The 25,048-nt window shown below is 36.8% G+C and overlaps 1 protein-coding gene across 1 annotated transcript in view; it reads right to left on the reverse strand.

Moving 5' to 3' along the window:
• Positions 1–25,048, reverse strand: part of LOC111155296 (semaphorin 3E) — a 249,544-nt gene that overhangs the window by 11,601 nt on the left and 212,895 nt on the right. Inside the window, exons 10-16 of the mRNA XM_022515436.1 lie at positions 24,680–24,824; positions 22,293–22,515; positions 18,952–19,043; positions 16,253–16,294; positions 14,407–14,573; positions 9,522–9,589; positions 7,411–7,550 (exon numbers count right to left, since the gene is read on the reverse strand). Of these exons, the coding sequence (XP_022371144.1) occupies positions 7,411–7,550; positions 9,522–9,589; positions 14,407–14,573; positions 16,253–16,294; positions 18,952–19,043; positions 22,293–22,515; positions 24,680–24,824 (877 nt within the window). The remainder of the gene's footprint in view (positions 1–7,410; positions 7,551–9,521; positions 9,590–14,406; positions 14,574–16,252; positions 16,295–18,951; positions 19,044–22,292; positions 22,516–24,679; positions 24,825–25,048) is intronic.

Consider the following 25,048-nt stretch of genomic DNA (forward strand, 5'->3'; position numbering starts at 1 on the left):
AACACTACTCTGGAGGTACTTGCCAGTGTCATACTTGGCATCAGTTACTTAACCTCTTCTCCGTGATGCTCACAGTACTGCTAACTACTTCAGAGAACTGTTGTAGGTTTTAAGTAAGGTACTACACATCAGGTACTTAGACTAACACAGGGCACCGAGTCAGCCCTAAATGAAGGTGAACTATAATTAGGATTGTTTTTCTGTTTTCACCTTATCTTTTAGAATTTATCCTCTGATTTTTCCTTAGATGGGGTTTCTTTCCCATTTGCTTCTAGGCTTGGTTCATACTGCCTTTTATTTACTCATTCTCCAGGGGAAGCCCAGGCAGTTGGAAGCACCTGTGACACTGTGACTAAGGACCCAGAACTGAAACCAGAGTATCTGGTCTCAGATTCAGACTGATTTCATAGGCTATGTGATAGTGTGCAAGTAATTCAATCACTTTGTGCTTTGGTTTTTTATTAAGTGGGGGCAATAACAGTATCTACTTCATAAGGCTGTTGTGAGGATTAAAAGTATTAATATACTTAAAATTGTTAGGAACTGCCTGGCACACAGGAAATGATGTTTAAGTATTGATTGCTGCTCTACTACTTACTTTTATTACCTCCATCAATTTGATTACTACCTCTATGCCAACGTCTCTCACATATCTCTTGCCATTCCAGATCTGTCTTTTGTATTTTAGATTCCTGAACATATATTTACCAAAGTTTCCACCTAAATGTTTTACAGGAGACCCCAGTTCAACATGGCCAAAATGACCCAACATTCTTCTCCTAAACCTCCTATTCCTCCCTGTAGACCCTGTTACTGCACCATGAACTTCACAAATACCCAAACCAAGAACATGTGAATCATTTTTGATTGCTTCTCTTTTTTCTCAAAAATCAAATGCACTCCATGTCATCTCATAAAAATGAAAACTATCTTCTCCCCTCCTACCACCATTGTTTAGTTCCGGTCAAAAATCTTCTACCTGACTATTGAAATACCTTCTTAAATAGTCTTCTTGACATCTACTTCTCCTCAAAGCCTATATGCAAGTTTCTAGAGTAATGTGTCTAAACAGTTGTCTAAGGGGTTTTCATGGCTTATAAATAAAGTGAAGTGGTCCCTTGATCTATCCACTCACTTTTGCATCCTCATTTCCAGCCACAGATCTACACATACCATGTTGTTTCTTGTCTCCACACATGTGTTTATCCCATTCTCTCTGACAGTTAACTTCTACTTATCCATTAAGACCTGGCTCACAGGGGCGCCTGGGTGGCTCAGTGGGTTGGGCCGCTGCCTTCGGCTCAGGTCATGATCTCAGGGTCCTGGGATCGAGTCCCACGTCGGGCTCTCTGCTCAGCGGGGAGCCTGCTTCCCTCTCTCTCTCTCTCTGCCTGCCTCTCCATCTACTTGTGATCTCTCTCTGTCAAATAAATAAATAAAATCTTTAAAAATAAATAAATAAAAATAAAAATAAAGACCTGGCTCACATGTCACCTGTGCCTTGAATCTTTTCCTCATTGTCCATCATGCAACCTCCATACTCAAATTGTTGGTGGACACTTTTCTTGAAGTTTCAACGTAAGTTTAATAAGTTTTATAATTTTATAAAAAATTATACTATAATTAATCTGTTGACATTCTTGTATTCACTGTAAGACTATAGGTTTCTAAAGGGCGAAGGCTATGAATTATTCATCACCTATTAATGTACCCTCTGAGTACTTACTGCGTTTAAAACACTAATTGCAGAAACTTAAAGAGAGATGAGACCAGAAGGTTGAAAAAGTATTCTACCTGAGAAGTTAAACAGCCTTCACGATTCTCAATAAGAACAGAGAGCATATGCAAATCACATTGCTTTTATGTGTATCAGGCAGTCATGAGCACATCATTTGACCTTGAAGGTAAAGGGCACATACAGAGTTCATGTTGTATCAGTGAACATAAGAATTTACGTCCCTATCACCTGAATGATCACCTGCTTCTGCCTTTCTCTCCACCTCCACATACTATATTCTTAATAGACCCTTTATAAACCAAATTTTGATCATGCCATGGCTCTGCTGCAAACTATCCAATGGCTATACATTTAATTCACAGCAAACACCAAAGCGCTTTGTAAGGGCCTACAAAGCCCTGCGTGAGCTGGCCCTTTCCCTCACTCTTTGACTCATAGTTTATTAGAGCTTCTATTGCACATTCCCTTTTGGCCACATTGCCCTTCACTCTAGGGCTCCTTGAACAGATCAGAGGCACTCCCGTCACAAGGGCATTTACATCAACTGTTCGCACTACCCAGAAAGTTCTCCAATACTAGCATACGGCCTACTACCTCAGTTCTTTCAAGTCTTTTTCAAGTGTCACTGAGTTGGTGACCCTCCATGAACATCCCTTTAAAACTGCAATCTCTCCCTATAAGTAACCTCTCTTGTACTTTTCTTCTCAGATCATCAGATACATGAAATATGGTTCTTATTTAGTTGTACTATTATTTTCATCAACACCATCATCTTCCTCTGTTCTCCCAAATACAGGTTCTATGCAAACGGGGCATATTGGGTACTCAATAGATAAGTTGCCAAAGAATTAATGAAGCATTATTTTGGTTAAAAAAACAAGAAAATGAGGTAGAGTGCTCTTGGTTTTCTATCTACATAGGTTCAAATGAGAGAGAACATTTAATTTGCTACAGAATCCTATTTCTACCAATCTTTTTTCTACTCTCAGAGTAGAAGCCTGAAAAGGAAACTGAGAATGGGAACACACTGATGTATACCTTGTATAATAAGGATTCATGGTATCAGTGCTTAGAGTGGGAACTGTTCAAATTACAGGTGATGCTTAATATCCAAACATCAAAAAATGGACAGAAGGCATGAAGAGACACTTCTCCAAAGAAGACATACAAATGGCTAATAGACACATGAAAAAATGTTCATCATCATTAACCATCAGGGAAATTCAAATCAAAACCACATTGAGATACCACCTTACACCGGTTAGAATGGCAAAAATGGACAAGGCAAGAAACAACAAGTGTTGGAGAAGCTGTGGAGAAAGGGGAACCCTCTTCCACTGTTGGTGGGAATGCAAGTTGGTGTAGCCACTTTGCAAAACAGTGTGGAGATTCCTCAGAAAATTAAAAATAGAGCTATCCTATGACCCAGCAGTTGCACTATTGGGTATTTACCCCAAAGATATAGAGGTAGTGAAAAGAAGGGTCATATGCACCCCAATGTTCATAACAGCAATGTCCACAATAGCCAAACTGTGGAAAGAGCTGAGATGCCCTTTAACAGACGAATGAATAAAGAAGATGTGGTCCATATATACAATGGACTATTACTCAGCCATCAGAAAGGACGAATATCCAACTTTTCCATCAACATGGACAGGACTGGAGGAGATTATGCTCAGTGAAATAAGCCAAGCAGAGAAAGTCAATCTCATATATTTTTTTTTTTTGAAAAAAAACTTATTTGAAGACCAAAAGGAATAGCATGGAGGATATTAGAAGAAGGAAGGGACAAATGAAGGAGGGGAATCAGAGTAGGAGATGAACCATGGGAGACTATGGACTCAGGTAAACAAATGGAGAGCTTTAGAACGGAGAGGGGTGGGGGGCTGGGTGAGCCTGGTGATGGCACTGATTGCATGGAGCACTGGGTATTATACACAAACAATGGATCATGGAACACTACATCAAAAACTAATGATGTACTGTTTGGTGACTAAGACAATTAAAAAAAAAAGCACATTCCCATTGTTGTGCAAAAATACATAAATAAATAAATAAAGGACACAATACCAAAAAAAAAGTAAATAAATAAACATGAGGACTACTGTTCTTGCTCCCAAGGCTGCAGCAGCATGTTTCACCGAAGTTTGATGGAAAAAAATATACGTAAAAATCAAGAAGATATCAGGACCATTTTTCAAAAATCAAATTCCAGAACTTCGGCTGGAAATAGTTTTCCATTTGCTACATGTCCCAAAGCATCTGCAACTGTATTTGGGGTTCCGATTTCAGAAGGCTGTGTGGTTTAGTAGAGAGGACACAGACACATGGATTTGAGTTGATTTTACTACCTGTCAGTAACCTGGGAAGTGATTAAACATTCTGTGTCTCTGTCCCTGGTAAATCAGGTTTTAGAATAAAACGGTTCATTCTATAAAATGCACACAGCAATAAATTCCTTGGTACTTAGACAATGACTACATGTGAAGTAGCGGAGCTTTGGAGTAAGGAATATCTTAGTTCATACCTTTGGTCTGTCACGGACTGTGTTTAGGACCTATATCTCCCTCAGTCTTCATTTCTACATTTTTAAGAAGAGGTCCATGACATTGAATGTGCATTTGTAAGATGTAAGAACAGTGAGGTAAAGTACCTACCTACCACTGCAGATTCTGTGCGTAGTAAATGGAACAGCCTCACCCATAAAGACTTCTATTAAAATCCTTTCCCTCAAGGTATCACAAGAACTGAGGCACATCCTAACTAAGGTCATTGAGCCAAGGGAAAACCTACAAAAACAGGCTTTCAATAAACATTTGTGGAATTAATAAAATGCACAGAGATTGTGTTTCATAGGTGTTAAGAAAGTAGCACACCATAAAGCGCCTATTTGAGAGAAGAGAAGTAATCCAGTTTAGAAACTAGATAAATGAATTTCGAGATGCATTCTAGCAATTTAGCTATGTAGCATTTCAAAAGCTTTATGTGAGCTACATTTTATTCACCTGAATATATGCTTTCCAGAGAATTCCACGGGGCTGAGTTTAGATTTGCAGGCAAAAGTTCCAGAGTCAAAAATTCCAATTCCATAAAAGGGTGTGTGTGTGTGTGTGTGTGTGTGTGTGTGTGTGTGTGTGTGTGTGTGTTTTGTGTGACAACCAAAATTTTTTACAAAGGTTATGGGCTGACTATAAATTAATTACTTACTGCTAAAAGTGTCTATGATGAACCTGGCTGGCTACTGTCTAGGAGTGCGTGAAAAGCATTAACATATGAGGTAAGAAACACAGTGGAGGAATTTCAGTATCTTATACAATGGTCAAGATTTGATATTAGAATAATCCTCTGTCCGTAGTAACTATAATAAAATGGTTTTCAAAAAAATGATCTTAAAAACCTCTAAAAGCTCCAAAATTAGACTCTCAAAGAACTTTAAAACAAACTCTAAAAGGACCCACAATCAGAGTCATTGTGCTCTGTGCATTCAGCAAACACATCTCCCTTTTTATGAAGTCAGCAATTTTGTGTTTTGTTCTAGATTCTGAATCAATCAATATATATTACGATGTCTACAGAAACCAAGGATTATATGATGGCAACAAATAACGTATGGCACAAATTCAAAATTTCAAGGATCAGTAAATAGATCAGCCATGGAAATTTGAAAACAGAAACTAAAATTTGGGGAAAGGAGAAGCACATTTTATCAACAATAGGAGAAAGAAGCTTATAATTGAACATTGATGGATGCTGCATGTCAAAATGATTTGGTAAAGATTTCCAAATGAGGCAGATTACAGTGACTTTCAAATTAGAACCAGAACATACTGAGGGAAAAAAACCACCAATGAAAGAATGACTTCTCTGTCCTCTGAAGCCATTCAATGAGAGGAGCTATAGAATATTCCCAGGTCCTCTCCTGCCAAGTGAGTTACGACAGAATTTAAAAATCAATTTCACATCAACTTTGTGGAACGGCAAATTCTTCAGTACTAAATCAACAATGTACTTTAGTACAATATGCTGTAACATTTTTGGACACATGTTTATTCTTATGAGGTCATGAAAATTTAGGAGAATCTTTCCGTCCTTGATTGCCTTTCTAGATTATCTCTAACAGCCTTTTGAGTGTCTTCCTCTCTAATAACCATTTCAGGAAACTGGGATTTATAAATTTAATCCTCTCCCAGAATATACTGCATGATTTTAGACCAAAAACAGGTTGCATTTTTAGTTTCACAATAGGCTAGAAAGGAAAAAAAAAAAGGCATAAAAAGTCAGTGTGCTCTACATTTGGAACCTACAGTTGATGGCTTTACTGATTCCTTCTCTACCCACTGTGAACCTATTACTTCTTCTCTAGGTCCTAAGGCAGGTGTCTAACAATTTTTTTCCCTTATTCAATTTGCAACCTTCTTTTTACCAAGAAACATTTTGCTAGCAGTCACCAAGACCTATTTCCCTTTAATTAACCAAATTTCACTCTTACTGCTTTTATAATTCCACTTTTGTGAAAATTGAGTTCAAAGCCCACATAAGCATCCATAATGTTTTATCTGCCTTTACTAACTGGGTCATGCCTTTGACCTTGGCCAATATACAACCAGATCCCTTGTCTCATAAAAAGATTATCCTAAAACTGCCTCCAGGCTATCCCTTATGTGTGCTTTAACTGCTTCCTATTCCTCATCTATAAAAGGAGCACAAATGAGTCCTCACTCATTATTTAGATAATAGAAATACAATCTCCACACTAAACCTACTTAAAAGGACAAACAAACTGATGCTTTTCTTTTGTTCCCAGTGGGCACCAATGGAACCCCTGTGGCAATGTTTCGTGTATGACTCAATTGCTTTATCAAACAATTGGTTTAATGTTGCTGCTGTTGTTTTAATTCTATTATCCATGTGTCTGAGATACGTATGTTAATGGTGTTTAAATTTGTTATTTATATGTATGTTAATGGTGCTTAAATTTGTTATTTTTCTAGAACATTTAAGATAATTTTCTAGAAATTTACGACAATCATTTTGACATGATACTAAAATCATGAAACTCTGAGTACCTACTGAATAAAAATCCAATTTTCAGAATCCAAGTTTATACATACACATATACATATGTATAGAATTTATTTATATGTGTATATATTTATTTTGTATTTAATATATGTATATATGTATTTTTTAATATATATTTATACACATAAAATTTTATATATACATCTAGGTTTCTACAGCATATATAAATTATATACACATAGAAATCTATGTGTGTATTTAAATTTTTCATATATATATAAATCACACATTGTAAATAAATCCACTTGTTAAATAACACACATATAGGGACGCCTGGGTGGCTCAGTTGGTTGGGCAGCTGCCTTCGGCTCAGGTCATGATCCCAGAGTCCTGGGATCGAGTCCCACATCGGGCTCCTTGCTCGGCAGGGAGCCTGCTTCTCCCTCTGCCTCTGCCTGCCATTCTGTATGCCTGTGCTCGCTCTCTCTTCCTCTCTCTCTCTGATAAATAAATAAAATCTTTAAAAAAAAAATAACACACATATAGCACAATGGAAGATTCATTTTTAAATATCAAATAAGTCATCATCTATCTACTAATCACACACCACAAGTAAGACAGCATGGCGTGAATGTGCAGCTATGAATTACCTCCTCTTTCCTTCCATCACGTCCTTTCTGTACAAACCAGATAACTTTTGCTTGCAAAGATCGTGGGGTACATTCCAGCAATGTGCTGTTGTTCTCTATGCCATAGGCCAGTCGCTCTTCAGTCTTATCCAAAGCATCCCCTACAAAATAAATATTAAAATTAATGTTAAGACTTTGACTTTAACAGTAAATACTATTTTTTAAAATGATTTTATTTATCTATTTATTTGTCAGAGTGAGACAGAACACAAGCATGGGGAGCGGGAAGCAGAGGGAGAAGCAGGCTTCCTCATGAGCAAGGAACCTGATGAGAGACTTGATCCCAGGATCTTGGAATCATGACCTGAGCCAAAGACAGATGCCTAACCAACTGAGCCACTCAGGTGTCCCAGTAAATAATAATTTTAAAAGCTTCTTCACTTAGATTCATGGAATAAAGCGAATATCTTTCATGATTTACTACTAATTTCTATGCAAGGTCATTTAAAGGAGATGAGGCAGTGGCACACCAAAAATCTAGGCTTTAGAGAGTACTGCAGACTATGGAAAGGACCAGAAAGAAGTAAATGGGAGTGTGGGTCCAAGTACGGGGCAGTCAGGATACTAAGAAGGTGCAAAGTGTCAAATGCATGGAAAATCAGTGACAACATGAACCAACAGAACCGGCAAGAGAAGGTGAGCACTAAACATTCAAGTAAAACACAAGACAAAATTCATAGTTACCAAGAAAAGCAGAAAGCAGAAATCAACGTGATATGGTGCTACATTAAACACAAGTGTGAGTGAGATCTTATCAAGGGACTGCACTGATCCAAATGTTGGGCTCCTTCAGTAAGAAAAGGGTACAAAACTGGACTAGGGACTTCAGATCCGGAGCTTCCTGATTATTATATCCATCTTGGCCCACAGAGGCTCTCACTGGACTTGAACTCAAATCTGCATACAGACTAATCTACTTAACTGCAGTGGGGAATAAAAGCAAGTGAATAGGGCATCTGGGTGGGTCACGGTTAAGCTGCCACCTTCGGTCTCAGGTCATGATCTTAGGGTCCTGGTATCAAGCCCTCCATCCGGCTCTCTGCTCAGCAGGGAGTCTGCTTCTCCCTCTTCCTCTGCCCCTAGAACAGCTTGTGCTTTCCCGGCTCACTCACTCACTGTTTTTCAAATAAATAATTAAAGTTTAAAAAAAATAAATAAAAACAGCAAGTTTTAACCAACATCAAATTCAGTAACTAGAACCTGGGATTTTTTTTCCTTGTGTCTGAGTTCTCCTCACTTTCAAAACTGATGCCTACATTTTCATAGATTAAGATCCTGCCTTCCTCCAGCCAATGTTGCCCGAGGCTTATGTCCTACACCAAATGCTCAGTCAACCTTGGGTCTATTGACCATCAGGATGCTGTGCAACTCTGGATTGTATGGAAGCGCTCCTGGTCTCCCAGTCACGAAGCTTCATCTCCCTGGTCCCTCCTGTGCAACTGAGGCCACCAATTACACAGCCAGTTCCACCACCGACATGGTGTGGAGAGTCAGGACCATGGTCTTCCATCTTGTGTGACTTCCTTACATTTGATGAAGCAAATTTCCTCTCATCCTTTACCCATCCGACCGTGTACAAACTTTCCGCAGAAACTCTCATCTGCATCTCAGAAACTTACATCAATCCCACTCTTGTAGAAGACTTCAAGTTTTTCACTTTATTTGACCCTGAAGCTTAGTAGGTGACTTGATACAAGTTTGATCACCCTTAAGAGGATTACCATAGGTTGTGTGACATGGTGAAGATATTACTGGGGCTGAGATGCAGAGAGAGGTCCTACAAGTCACTGTGGCATCTCGTTCTAACATCCCCTGTTCTGAGGTCTAACAGTAAGGTTTTCATGGTGGTATATAAAATTTATTTTCCTAATTAATTAAAATTTTACGTCCACCCAGAATTAAAATTTTGGTGTTAAAATCCACAAAATTTTAGCTACGTGGAAGAAAAAAGAATACTTTCCGTTACATTGTTCTACTATATATCAATCACAAAGAAAACAAGGACCGTTTTAAGAGGTCTGCAGTTTATCCTAACCCCAGTAACCCATAGCAATTGATTTTCTCTGGATTACCGACGAACTGCTGTCCAAAGCATTGCTGAGCGGCGTTTCCATGCCGAACATCTTGTCTGCGGAACCGCCTGAAAGAAAGTAGATGCATGTAGGAGATGGTCAGATTTCAATTTTCCAGACTTTAAAATTCAGCCAACTGCATTAAGGATTCAAGTAGTATTCATCAGCTACTGAAAAAAATTGATCTGTCATACAAAACAAGGATAAAATTCAAGTTTCATAGTTCCCTATATTTCCACTGAATGTTATTCAACGGTAAGATCTATATAAAACTCTTACTTAAGTGTTCACATAAGTTTGAATTCTGGATCCTGACATAACTTGAGAAATCCCTTTTTATATTTTGTTTAAAAATCCAGTGCAATAAGAATTCTTCTGTTTCAAATGGGGGGTTTGGGGTAGTAAGGGAGGTAGGTATGCAGGAAAGATAGTGGGATTTGAGGCAGATTATTTATTTGAACAAAAATCACAAAACTCTTACATATAATAACGGGCATTCAAAAAGGGTAACAGTATTAGAATCCAAATATTTTCTTCTATGGCCATCTTAGTCACATAGCACAAATGCAATTGGCAATAAAGACAGAAACCAATAATGTAGTCAATTCACTCTTTTACTCAGATAGTATATATAGATATTATATGCCTCTATGCAACGTGATTGTGTGTTATACATACTTAACAGGCTGTATGGCAAGACTGCCTATTAGATTTAGAATAACTTCTAGTGGTTTTTTATATTTTATAGATTGTTTAGATATATAACTAAAAAATAACAATGTTCTTTACCCTTGGGGGGAAAATTCTATAGTATAGATCTTGTTTTAAATTAGTAAGCATCTTTCTGAGGGATTGGACAATGGAAATTGTCATTATTAGCACTGAAATTCTAAGATCAAAATCTTCAGCATATTAATTCAGATGAAAGATAAAAATAGAAGTATTACATAAGTGCAGAAAATACCACTTGCTTCTCTAAATCATGGCATTTCTTCAAGATTGAGGAAAAAACAGAAAGCAGAGCAGAATTTTCACCCCAGAGGGAGATGGCTAGGCTTCTGAAGTGACAATGAAATGCTCTAACCATATGCAATGATAAAATCTGGAAAAAGGAACCAGATTCAAATCCCAATGCCATCACTCACGTGCCGTCTGATCTCGTACGTATCTTCTCTCTTGCTTGATTCTTCCTGTCCTCCTTTGTAAAATGAAGTTGGTCTGACATCTAAAAATTATTCCAATATCAAATTTTTTTTTCATTCTAGGCTTACCTCTTGCCTCCCAATAATGATAAAGGAACATCATTTCAAGAGATGAAGTGATTTCTCACACGTCAGTTCAGATCTTAGTTAAGAGACCAATACTTGAGAAGCAATGGTCTAAGTATTTCCTTGTAATGAAAGCTAAAGCAGATGCCGATTTACAGTCAATTTTTAGAATTATGACCTGTGTGCAAAGCTGGGTTTTTCAAAATACAGAGATGGTAGATTAGAAGACATTGTCTAGAAACCTGGGATTTAATAAACTTCAGATTAAAACTGCTGTATGAATCATCCCACTGGGTAAAACTGAAAAAAGAAATTGACAAAAAAGGAGCAAAAACAAAAAGTCTTATGCTTTTGTTCTTATTTTATACTAGCATGTGCACAGGTATAGATAACCGATTACAGCTCTGGATGAGAAGTAAACTGGTTCCACGGATTCCTTACTTCATTCAGTATCGCATTGGTATTGGGGATCCAAAGTCTGCTGAGCAGTAGTGAGTAAGGGAGCAGGGGTAAATCAAGGAAATGGGAAATCATTTCTACTCTGCAGAAATGCTGTATCAGGTTTATTACACATGTGGGGTGAGAACAAAGGGAGGTGCAATCAGATAATTCAGGTATGCAATGTGAAGAATAATGCAAAATTTTGCAATGTCAATAGTACGCAAAGAGTATGCTGAAAGTCAGGAAAGCAAGCATTCAACCCCCAACAAGGGTTCAATTCATTTTATACTATCTTCATATAACTGTCTTTTATCTCAGCATTTTAAAAAGACTGTAAATGTTCAAGAGTTTGAGAAAGGTTAATCAAAGTTGCCCTTTATTCCCAAAGTTGCCTATTTCTCTTCTCTATCTTGCCACTCAGAAACTTTTTTTTTTTTAAAGATTTTTATTTGTTTATCAGAAAGAGAGAGAGAGCGAGCACAGGCAGACAGAGTGGCAGGCAGAGGCAGAGGGAGAAGCAGGCTCCCCACAGAACAAGAAGCCCGATGTGGGACTCGATCCCAGGACGCTGGGATCATGACCTGAGCCGAAGGTAGCTGCTTAACCAACTGAGCCACCCAGGCGTCCCAACCACTCAGAAACTTTTAAAGAGAACACCGGAAAGAGACAACATACAAGAGCCAGGGGAAGTAAAAGACTTAGCTATATAAATTATAGTGTATTTTGGAAGACTATTTTAAACAAGTGGTTTGGATTGGGAATTAATGTTTTTCCTCTGTTGACTCATTTTCACTCTGTGAACAGAAAAGTATTTATTTTAATGACCAGTTTTCAATTTCTGCTTCTAGTCAGGTCTGAAGCAAAAACGATCTGCTGTAAAAGCAAACGATTTTCCTTTTCATGTGCTGGAATCCATCCAAAAAGTTCTCCTCCAGGGGTGAGTGATGGTTCAAAAGAATCTGACACCACTGAGAGATCTCCATTACATGTCACTGAACTGAACTCGTTCATTTGTGATCACGGTTCCTGACTCGAGCACTGAGCGCCTTCCTAAGATTTTGCCCATTTGTTTGACTTTCACTAAATAACTTTCTGTCCACCCTTTGCAAATATATTAGCAAGCCTGTGGATGTATACTTCAATAAGATGCACCATGGAGCAAGAATTATTTAGGTATGGAAACTGTTCAGTTAGAAGAATTCATCACCCTTATTGGATACCTGAAACAAAACCTTGTTATTCACAAGTATTTGATGCATGGCTTTCAAATGTTACTATTATCGCTAATAACAATAAAATAATTCATTTTATTATTTTCGGTGAAATTATCTTTCCACCCTTACAACCAGCTACTTTACTCCTAACCTAGGGAACTACATGGTTTTCCATGAACGTTCTATGCCTTTTGTATAATTCCCTTTAACTGGAATCTTCTTATATCTCTACCTACAAGACTGAGCTCAAAGGTTGAGTTATTCTGGGAATTAAATAATGTCTAACATGTACTGAGCTTAGTCTAGTACTTTATACATAATAAGTGCTCAATAATGACCTACTATCATCCTTATTTACAATTACATTTCCCAGTTTAGGTTCTGATTTCATATAGCCAAGGATTATCGACCGTTTCTTCATCCTCCTCACACATAGTACAGTAGTTGGCATAATGGGTGAATAATTCACTGAACACTATTTTTACATAGTAACATGGCTATATTCTTCAAGAAGTGTTTTTAAATAGCAATAAGCCTTTGTACAACATCAATTTGCTTGATTCTTGAAAACACTTTGCAAGTTATTTCATTAACAAACATCCTCTCAAAGGATCTTTTCACTATCCGCCTATGATATACTTTAATTACTCATCAGACCGACTGTTAATTTAGCTAATGTCAAATTAACAAAGGTTTTGTCTTTTTTTTTTTTTTTTTTTTTAAGATTTTATCTATTTATTTGTCAGAGAGAGAGAGGGAGAGAGAGCAAGCACAGGCAGACAGAATGGCAGGCAGAGGCAGAGGGAGAAACAGGCTCCCTGCCAAGCAAGGAGCCCGATGTGGGACTCGATCCCAGGACACTGGGATCATGACCTGAGCCGAAGGCAGCTGCTTAACCAACTGAGCCACCCAGGCGTCCCAAAATTAACAAAGCTTTTGAACCGGTGACTACGTTTTTCAAAAACGAGATTCTACTACATATGTGACCTTGTAAAAATAATAACTATTTTAAGGTGGGTTAAATTAGATTTTTAAAAAGTAGTAATCCAGAATAGAAGTAATCCAGAATAGAAGAGTAAAAATAACTGAAATCAGTAAAAACTTAATTTTCAGTAAGGAAACTGTATATAGTTCGATGTTTTTCTTTTATTTTTATTTTTTATTTTTATTTTTTAAAGTGTCTTTGGCCACTTTACTAGGAGAAAAAATAAATGCTTATTCTATAACAGATAACAATATTTTCCTTTATGTTTCCCCGCAAAGAACACACAATTTCATATAGCTTGAGCAAAGAAATATCTCCATCCTTCAAAATATTTTCTAGATCTCAAGATCTTCTTTTCAAAGAATCTCAAGATCTACCTTCTCTTACAAGTAGCAATGACCTCGCTGAATTAAACACATCAGAGTTTGGGGGTCTCTAAGTGCCTTTCATTTGTGTTGAATTAAATCACACGTTTCATTAATTATACAGATCATACATTTGCCTAGGAGTTAAAATATTCACTTTCAAAATGAAATAAATGAAGACCAGCTGGTTGAGAGGACATGGGGCAAATGCAGGATGTATTTTAGAATTTATTTATTTATTTTTCTTTCAAGTCTTTGAATCCCTCATGTGTGGTGGCTTGCCATTTCCACATTTTAAGTTTATCTAAACTGGTTTCACGTCTTGCAATACGAGTGTCAGGAGGGGGAAGAGCTGATTCAAACATGGGTTAAAAAAAATAAAATATATAAGAACCCAATAAAAACTCCAATCTCTACACAGTAATTGAGAGGAGTTATTTTCAGGGAAAATTCAACTTTCAGAGCTTATATTATGAACAAAGTATGACTACGAGGGCTTACTTAAACAAAACTAATGTGGTTATTTTCGTGGGATGGGTGCAGAAAAAAAGATATTTGACAAAGTGTTATGGCTTTTCTAAAGCAGGGAATGACCGCATTGAGGCCTCTCACCTCTTTGCATGGGTGCCTGTCGGGTAATACCGGGAACAGGATATGCCATCCCAGGCACAGTAAGGGTCTCGAGCCAGGCAGCAATCAGCACAAGCACTTCCGTACATGTCGCACTGATGGAATCTGACTTGGGCCACAGCAGAAGCCGATCCAATATACAGCTGTTGCTAGAGACATCAAACAACAGAGAGGCCGCTAGCAGAAATGGACGGAACTCTCAGTGAATTTCACATTTATACACGTTCACTTCGGTGAAGTTTTGAATTTGAATTACTGCAGCTACTCAGGAGAGGTAACAAAACACTGGTACTTTCAGTTCTCTAAGATCCGAAATACATTTATAGACCTGGACTCCCGTAAACAAAATTGCTAGAGTGAGCTTGACAAACTCTCAAGAAGTTGACTGTTCTTTTGTTATTTAAATATAAAGCCTCTTTCATCATTTAACACTGTAGGTCTTTTTAAAAGACCTTTAGGGTTGTCCAATAACAGACAGAGTAAGTAAACGGTCTCTTGTTATTATTGTTGCATTTTTAAAAGTGAGATGTAACTGACAAGTAATACCTTATTAGTTTCAAGCGTATGATATACGGATTCAATATCTGTATGTATTGTGAAATGATCACAGTGAGTCTAACATTCCTCAACACCGTATAGGTAGAATTGTTTTTCGTGTGATGAAAACTTTTAAGATGTGTTGTCTTAGCAACTTTCAAATATACATTAGGGTTTCATTAACTATAATCACTATGCCATATATTATATTCCGAGGTCTTCCTCTATAACTGGACGTTTGTACCTTTTGATCCCGTCCACCCATTTTGCCCACCTCCCACCCCTTGCGTCTGGCAACTACCAAACTGTTCTCCGTTAAAAAACAAAACAAAACAAAACAAAACCCTCATTTTTCTGTGGTGTTAGTTTTAATTTCACTTATCAGTGAGTTTATATGGTATTTGCCTTTTCTTATTTCACTTAGTATAATGCTCTCAAGGTCCACCCATGCTGTCACATATGGAAGGATTTTCTTCCTTTTTGTGGCCGAATGATATGCCATTGTATATATATGCCACATTATCCCTATCCATTTATCTACTGATGGGCACTTAGGTTGTTTCCATGTCTTGGCCATTGCAAATAATGCCACAATAAATGTGGGTACAGATGCCTTTCAGAGTTAGTGTTTTGTTTCCTTTGGAAAATCACCCAGAAATGAAATTGCTTAATCATATGTTCTATTTTTAATACATTCAGGAAACTCTCTAATGTTTTCCATATTGGCTGCACAAATTTGCATTCCCACCATTAGTGCACACTAACGTGCAACATTTAAAACACTGATACAGATATATACACAGAATAAGGGAATAAACTGTAAGATACATTGTTAAGTAAAAACAGTAAGTAGCAGAACAATTAACATTACAAGTTCCTGTTTGCCTAGACATAAATGGTCACTTATAAATACATTTGAGGTAATATATGCAACAACTTTTTCTGGAGAAATTTGCACCAGAAACTGGTTCTAGTAAAGTGGAGAGGAGGTTTGTGTTTCACTGCACACTTTTTTGTATTACCATCATTTACCGTTATTTTTGCAAGAGCTCTTTGTAAGGGCTCTTCTGCTCTTATAGAAGAGCATCCTATCATGATTATAGAAGTAAATCTACTCTTACCTACCTTCTTCCAATAATAGAAAAAGAAATCCATTACATGTAAATCACTATTTTTATCAGAGTAAAACTGTAACTTTTATTCATCTTTAAGCACGTGTACTTCTGCTCTTTATCATTGACCATGACTCCCATATACACACAAGTACACTTGCACATACACACAAACTTACTCTCTTTGAAGAAATCTCCATAGAAATAATAGGAACTGGTTCCTGAAAAAAAAAGTTTAAGCTTTTAAAGAAATACAGAAACATACTTTAATATGGTTGCAAATCATCTGAACTCATATTAGATATGTGACTAGTTCTATGCTAGCCTATAGCTTTCATTTTTAGCAAATCAATAGGAACTTATAATTACATTAAAATATAGCTTTCTTGGGCACCTGGGTGGCTCAGTGGGTTAAAGCCTCTGCCTTCAGCTCGGGTCATGATCCCAGGGTCCTGGGGTTGGGCCCTGCATCGGGCTCTCTGCTCAGCAGGGAGCCTGCTTCCTCCTCTCTCTCTGCCTGCCTCTCTGCCTGCTTGTGATCTCTGTCTGTCAAATAAATAAATAAAATCTTTAAAATAAAATAAAATACAGCTTTCTTTTTAAAAACTCTTTTTAACAGAATAGGTTAGATATGTAAGATGGAAAAAGTAGTGGATAATCTAGCTCACCATTTGTTTCTGAAATGTAATTTTTGTATTTGCATTTGCATATTACTCAAGTTTTGGAAACTCAAGTATCTTTAATAAATAGCAGAATCACAGTGTTCTTTCTTATGAAGTATTAGAACCATTAGAAGTGAAACAGTTGTCTCTGAATAGATGATACTGTTAACAAACCATGTGACTTTAATTGCTTAAATCCAGGCCTAACAAAATACTTTTTCTGTTGGAGTTATCACAGTCAATCAATATGAGCCCAGGTTGCTTTGAGCAAGATGAATAAGTTCATTGTCTTCGAAATGCAACAGAGGAAAAGATGATCTATAACACAGCTTTGAGAGCCTGTGTGTTATTCCAGGGCTGGTGATTAAGACTAACGTGTCTCAAATGAGCACCACAAACTCAGGTGGTTTCTGCCAGGAGACAAGCAACAGGCAGGTGGGATCCGCTCAGTGGATGATTATCCTTCAAAGAATTATTTTTTGAAAGAGAAAATCTAATCCCCTGTGTCAATATTTTAAACTACAGAATGCTTTAGGCAGGCACGGATGCCCTCATTTATTCATTCAGGTGACAATGTTTCTTAGGGTTGATAAGAACAAAACACTGTGGCAGGTGCTCCTCACAGGGGAGCTATGGTCCCTGAAGTGAAATGAAATCTGACACAGAAATCCAATATGCAAAATAAACAAAAACATAGCTGCTCTGGTTGAAATAGAACATGCTTACCCTTGGTGCGTCGACGGGCAATGTAATCTCCAGGACAGCCAAGGTGAAATGAACTGTTTTTCACCAATAAACATATTTGCCTATGTATCCATTACAAACATGCACAATCTTAATAATTTGCAGCCTTTTTTAAAAACAAATTTGCTTACTTGCTAAAATGTATTTGTAACCCCAATATTAATATTTACCAAGTGTTCTGGGGTCATTCGTGAACACGAGCAGGCACCAAGAGGCAATAAATTTTGGCTGCCCGACAAGTATAACCCCAGCTGAGATCAATGAAGGCGACACTCTGCCTTCTTGTTTCAGCTCTCCTATTCGAAACAAGTGTCCTTTTCATGGTCTATTTAATGCCATGGTTTTTCATATTTTTGTGCTTTTTACCGGCAATTTTGATGTTTAAAATGGCCTCTAAGCAAAGTGCTGAAGTGCTCTCTCATGTTTCAAAGCTTCAAAAGGGCTGTGATGTGTATTACGGGAAAATACACAGGTTAAGTAACTCTGTTCGTGTACACGTTATAGTGCTGTGGCCCATGAGCTCCATGTGAGTTAATCAAAAATATACAGTAAATAAGGTGTCTTCCAATAAAAACAACCGAGAACAACATTATATATTGACCAGTTGACAAAAACGTGACTAGAAACTCACAGGAACCTAACCCTATATGTCCCCTAGGAGCACTCGCCAGTATTCACTAATGTGGCGTTCATGGTGATTTTATTTTTTTTTTAATTTATTTTTTTAAAAGAGTTTATTTATTTATTTATTTGGCAGACAGAGATCACAAGTTGGCAGAGAGGCAGGCAGAGAGACTGAGAGGGAAACAGGCTCCCTACTGAGCGGAGAACCCGATATGGGGATCGATCCTAGGACCGTGGGATCATGACCTGATCTGAAGGCAGAGGCTTTAACCCACTAAGCCACTCAGGAGCCCCTCATAGTGATTTTAGAAACCATACCTGTCAAAAATACTGACACTTCAGTCTGTGTGTGTGTGTGTGTGTGTGTGTGTGTATATGCATACATACAATTGTCATGTCTAACCTTTGCATTATCATTTTTTAGTTTTTTTACTAATTTCTTTGTGGTAATTGATATGTTATGAAAAAAAGCAATATACTCATCACAATGTCCACAATATGAAATCTACTGTTTTGCTTTAATTGTTTAGGTTGGTAGTACATTGGTAAAATGAGACTTTGTAATAATGATTCTGGAATTCGTATGTGGTATGTGTTATTTCTTTAAGTCATAGTTCATATACTGAAATTCTTTTCATGCTGGCTGGGCAAATACTGGCCTTCTCATTTGAATAGTCTGCAATAATCAAATAGATTTTAAACCATTCTTCACTTCAAATTCATTCTGAATTCACAACCTACCCTTTAGAAAAAAAACTGACCTAACATCTTTCCTATTTACAACTCATTTGCAATTGTCTGTAATACATAAATGTTGGCTATTTCCTTTTCCTTCTTATAAAAAATACCTTGAATATCTGAAGTTCTTCTAGAATTACTTCTTCCATTGACTCTGTCTCTTGGTTATAAATTGTGATTACTTTCAGAACAATTCCATTATCTGTAAGAAAGGAAAAGAAAAGATAAACCAGAAGGTTGTCACAATCTGGTTTTCAAAACAATTAAAAACCATGTGGGGACTATGAATTTGAATACGCTTTGAGATTTAGATGCATGAAACATTTAATCATCGCTGGCTAAAACAATATGACTACTTACATATTCATATTTTCAATTAGCAAAATATAACTTTATATGATTGGCTAAAAAATAAGACCAAATAAAATGTAATTGTTTTTCAAATAATTTGATTCAGAATTCAATCAAAGATTGAGAAATCAAAATGTATTAATATATACAATAGCCAAACTATGGAAAGAAACTAGACATCCATCAACAGATGAATGGATAAAGAAGATGTGGTATATATATATAATGGAATACTATGCAGCCATCAAAAGAAATGAAACCTTGCCATTTGTGACGACATGGATGGAACTAGAGGGTATTATGCTTAGCGAAATAAGTCAATTGGAGAAAGAGAACTATCATATGATCTCCCTGATATGAGAAAGTGGAGATACAACGTGGGGGGCTTGGAGAATAGGAAAAGAATAAATGAAACAAGATGGGATCAGGAGGGAGACAAACCATAAGACACTATTAATCTCACAAAACAAACTGAGGGTTGCCAGGGGGAGGCGGTTAGGGAAAGGGTGGTTGGGTTATGGACACTGGGGAAGGTATGTGCTATGGTGAGTCCTGTGAAGTGTGTAAACCTGGTGATTCACAGACCCGTCCCCCTGGGGCTAATAATGCATTATATGTTAATAAAAAAATAAAAAAAATTTAAAAAGTATTAATATATACACAATATTTGATATCATGATATATATGTACACACATTTTTAATAAGAAAAATTTCAAGTACATACTATTGAGAGAACAGAATAAGTACTCTTGCACTAACCATTTAGTTTCTATAATTATCAATAGCTTTATAAATTTAAATTCATAATTTAAAATTCCACCTAATTTTTATTATATCTGACATGCTGAGCTTGGTCTTTTCAATAAAAAATTTAATAAGACACTAATTTGCCTGTAAGAATAATTTAATGTAGTGCTAAAAACAGCTCAGAAAAAATAAGCACTTTGGAGGTAATGACCCAATAATTATATGGTATTTAACTAATTTGTTAAAAAATTATCAAATTTTGTGGTTGGGTTAATGAAATTTGTTTAAAATAAAACTAGTAAAGGGACGCCTGGGTGGCTCAGTGGGTTAAGCCTCTGCCTTCAGCTCAGGTCATGATCTTAGGGTTCTGGGATCGAGCCCCGCATCGGGCTCTCTGCTCAGCAGGGAGCCTGCTTCCTCCTCTCTCTCTCTGCCTGCCTGTCTGCCTACTTGTGATCTCTATCTGTCAAATAAATAAATAAAATCTTTAAAATAAATAAATAAATAAATAAATAAAGTCTCTGCCTTTGGCTCAGGTCATGATCCCCGGGTCCTGGGATCGAGCCCCACATCGGGCTCTGCTCAGCAGGGAGCCTGCTTCCTTCTCTCTCTGCCTGTTTGTGATCTCTGTCTGTCAAATAAATAAATAAAATCTTAAAAAAAATAAAATAAAATAAAACTAGTAAGAGTTACCTGGATAGTACATGAAAAGGAATATAAACTATAATTTTTTAAGCTGAGAACACATAATACATTTTTTTATTATTCAATTATTATTATATCAAGCAAAAAGCAAAGATGAAATTCAAATTATTAATTTCCAACTAGTGATTTGCAGTAAGGATGTTCTCTCCCTATATATAGCATTTTATAAACACACACACACACACACACACACGCAGAGTATTACAGCATGCGTGGAAAAATAACTCTCGTTTGTGGGTTTTTCCAATATTGTACTTATCACACTTTCATCAAATAGGTTCTTTTGTGCTGTAGAGCTGTGGCTCAATACAATGATATCTCTGAGTTAAACATCATTTGCATGATAGCATAAGTATATACCTGATGTTTCTGGAATTCTTTGAAACAGCTTTGGTCAATCTAATGAAAGAGTATTTCCAAAAACAGTCTTAAACTGATAGACTGTGTATGACTGCTCCTTTCCAGGACATTTAAAAATAACATACTTTCTCCCATGCTGCCTCCTATCAAATATTATTCTTGCTTATGGAAGTTAAAAAAAAAAAAAAAGCTCTACTAGATGTCATTATGAGTGAATTCATGCATGGCCAAGTACTTTTAAGTTTGTTAAAGAAATGTGATGCTTTGTTAATCTTGAATCCACAGTGCAGAGCATATTATTAACATGAACCTCCTAAAATAAGGATAAAACATAGCCTACACCAGAGATCAATCTCTGCAAATCAGATGAATGTTTCCTCACTTAAATCTTTGCTTTTTCAAAAAGTATGAATGGAGAGGCTGAAGCACCAGTGTTGATATTATATCCCGGTTCCTGAGCGGGGTCTCTGCGATGTCTCTGCAGAATTATGTCCATGACTGAGGTTAGGTATGGTAGGAAACTTCCTCCTCTAAAGAGCAACTGGAGTAGCAATGACTATCATGCATACAAAAAAAAGAAAGAAATGATGATTTAAAAGGCTTTTTAAATGGCTATAGGATTTTAAAGTACTTGATAGAATTTGTCATGTATTACCCAGATGCTAAAAGATTCCACATTCTCTTCCACAAGCTAGATCTAAGGTATGGAATTAAGTGAAGTTGTAGATTTATTTGAAAATTTCACTTTTTAGCATATATATTATTTTGTTTCATTAATGCAGGATATTATAGCTCTGCTCCAAAAGCTAATCTCCATTATGACTAACACTTGGCCTGTTTGGTACAAATGGTTGATTCTGAGGGGGCCTGATAAGCACTGTTGTGATTACAGATTTAGGTGAAGCTATTGTCCAAGTGGTTAAGAGCCTTGAGATCTTACTGAACAGCCAAAGGTGGTAATGGACCTGGGGGACAGACAGCACAGTCATCCTTGCTATGGTGGGCTCCTTCCTCTGTGAGAAGCTCTGCTTGGAACCAGTGTTGTTAATTAACATCAACTACTCAATCCTCCACTTAGTCACTTTTCAAAGATACTGAGTATTGACTGTGTATCAGAAATTATGCGCTGTAACTGCCCCAAATCCTCTCTTCCGTTGCAGCGAATAAGCAGTGTTCAAACGGGCTAATGGATTAACAGAAGATTTGTTGATACTTTTTTAAAATACTAATAATGTTATTGATTTTAAGATTCCACAGACATGCCTCAGTACTTTGTAACCTCTTTACCTGTCCCAATGAACAAGACATCGTATTGACCATCCTCGGCTTCCACTCGATCCACTGCTATTTGTTTCAGGTTATATCTTCCATCTGTTTTTACCAGGATTGGTTTTTTATGGGCAGGTTTTATGGGCTGGTACATAAGTGGATGGCTTCTTGCAAATCGAATGGCATCATCGGGGTAGTCTTTGGTGGTTCCGTATCTCCCGCCGTTCACTTTGCTGGCACACTGAAATGCAAATAGATAAGATAGGGTTTTTTTGCCTTATATCTAAGGAGCACATTTATTATCAATTATGAAAGCTATCAGAAAATGGACGTGTTCAATTAATTGACTGCAGTTAGAAATATTTAGTGACCACAAATTCTTCATTAGAAAAATAAAATCTGCATTAAAGATTGCAGAGAAAGACCGAATCATTCCAAACATGCAGCTCTAGAAAAACACAGAAGTTAGCAAAAACTTTGAAAAATGAGGTACTAAATGATAATGGTACAATTCAAAGGTGGTAAAAGTATGTATCACCATAAATATTGTTATTATTTCCCCCATTTTCTGAAATTTATTTTTTCACAGTGTAAATTAACTCCTGAAGGTAAACAATGTATTTTCATAGCAAAACAAAAAGCCTCTTTGTTGTGTTAAATCCCCCACCCAGGATTAAGGATCACAACTGCACTGAATAGCTTTCCCATTCCTAAGACTAAAATAATAATGTGATGGTTCCAATTGACTCACTGACTATAGAATTCTAGTGCGGTAACAAAGAAAGCTATTCAAATTCTGTCCGTGTTCACTGAGGAAAAAAAAAAACCCTCTCTGTTCTACTGTAATCTGTATGAATTTATATTATTTCTGTATGGATTCAACACAATAAATTGAGAAAATGAGAAATATTTGCAATAACATGCCTGAATTCTTAAATCACTGACTCAAAAAATAAATGTTCAATAGCATCTCAGTTACTTCTTGGAATACCTTTAACTGTGTTGATTCATGCTTGTTATTAAGTACTCTTTCGTTTTGCATATTTCCCTCCAGAATCAGCAGCAATTACAATGGTTATGTTGATAAGGAATTTTCCACTTTTGGGTATAAATCCAGTAGTGTAGTAATCAGATTCTGCAAAGAGGGCATTTTTAATGGTTTGTTTTAAAATTCAGGTCATATTTCTTAATTTGGCCTGAAGTTTTCACTGGAGTGTACTTACATGATACATAATTGGAAACATTCTGGACCGGCCTGGAAACAGTTCAGTAACCAGTCACTTCCTCCAAATCTCCTTTAATACCATGTGGTTTCAAGAAGCATTTCCAGCAAAGCCACAGGAGTGGGTTTTCTCCATTTAAATTGTAATTTCAATCAATAGAGTGAAATAAAGTATATTTTATGTCTTACTGGAAGTAATAATTTTAAGCTAGTGAGAATGATTGAAATGGTAAAGCTTTACACTTGTTAATGGAGGTAAGGTTTGTTTCCACTTTGGATTTTGGCTCTGCAAAAATGGTTTCTACTTGACTTTCAAGTACTTGTGGAATCAACACAGTGATGGGTTTTCACCAGCTGCTCAAAGAAGTGCAGACTTTGACTTGTATGACAAGTTAAATGTCTGTTCTCCACGGTCCATGAGCACACACAATGAGCCTACATTTTGCCAACCTAGTCGTGCACAGGATACACGATACAAAATCATCATCATTGCCATTGTTATCTTCGGTTTTAGATACACATATAAGTAAAAAGCACAAAAGTTTGCACGGATTGCTAGGGAGAATCTTGGCAGCACGAGTGCAGGGGCCAGTGGTAAAACTTCTGGAACTCTAATAGCACTTTTGTATTGGAATTTTTCTTCTAGGAGTCAGCAAGGATGCTGAATGAGATGCTAAGTATTCTGGTGAGGCAGAGAAAAAGCTTCTTCCAGTTAAGCTAAAGTGAGAAGTAAGGAGAAAGTATGGCCTAGGGAACTTAGAGGCTGACTCAAATATTACAGTGTAATTATTTAGTTACTTTCTCCCCCTTTCAATTGCACGTGGCACTCATTCTTCTGAAGAAATGGAGGAGGATGACGCTCTTTTTATTGGACGTTTCTGTGTTCACCAGTATCTTAAAAATACAATTTCAGTTGAGGTTACTTAGACAGCCAAAATAGCAATGATAACATACACTTTATAATGTTGCTAAGATGTACCCATCACAGATTTTTTTCATTAAATAAAAAGCATACAAGCAGATATAAGAAGTGATATTTCTTTACCGTTATTTCTTTATTTTGGGGTGTAGAATTTCTTAACTGCTTAACGGAAGTTTTGTAAAGCACCTTAAACACTGAACAAAATATTACTAAGAGAGCCTTTAAAAAAATAAGAATACTTTTTTAAATGCCTAAACTTACGGAACCAGGCCTTGGATAAGGGACTCTTCCTTCATAGAGTGACCAGTGGTATTCAGGTCCTTCCTTATGCGCGTACGGTCCGTTAAAGGCTGCCCGGATGCTGGACATATGATAGACACATATTGCATGCCCTTTAAATATATTACTGGAAAAAAAATAGATAATTACTCTTCTGGAACTGACTAGCAGTCAGCTAGTCACACACCTCAGAGTACAGAGAAAAGAAGTCTTTTGGATAAAAAAGTTGCAATCTCTTAAATAGAGGATATTCTAGAAATATTAACTACTGCAATATTTCAAGTACTGGAACTCTAAAACTTACCATTTCTTTATCTTCTTATTACAATTAACTGAAAATGACATTGTTAG

Source organism: Enhydra lutris, unplaced genomic scaffold, assembly GCF_002288905.1.
Source record: "Enhydra lutris kenyoni isolate GAN:26980312 unplaced genomic scaffold, ASM228890v2 scaffoldscaffold40, whole genome shotgun sequence".
Lineage (NCBI taxonomy): Eukaryota > Metazoa > Chordata > Mammalia > Carnivora > Mustelidae > Enhydra > Enhydra lutris.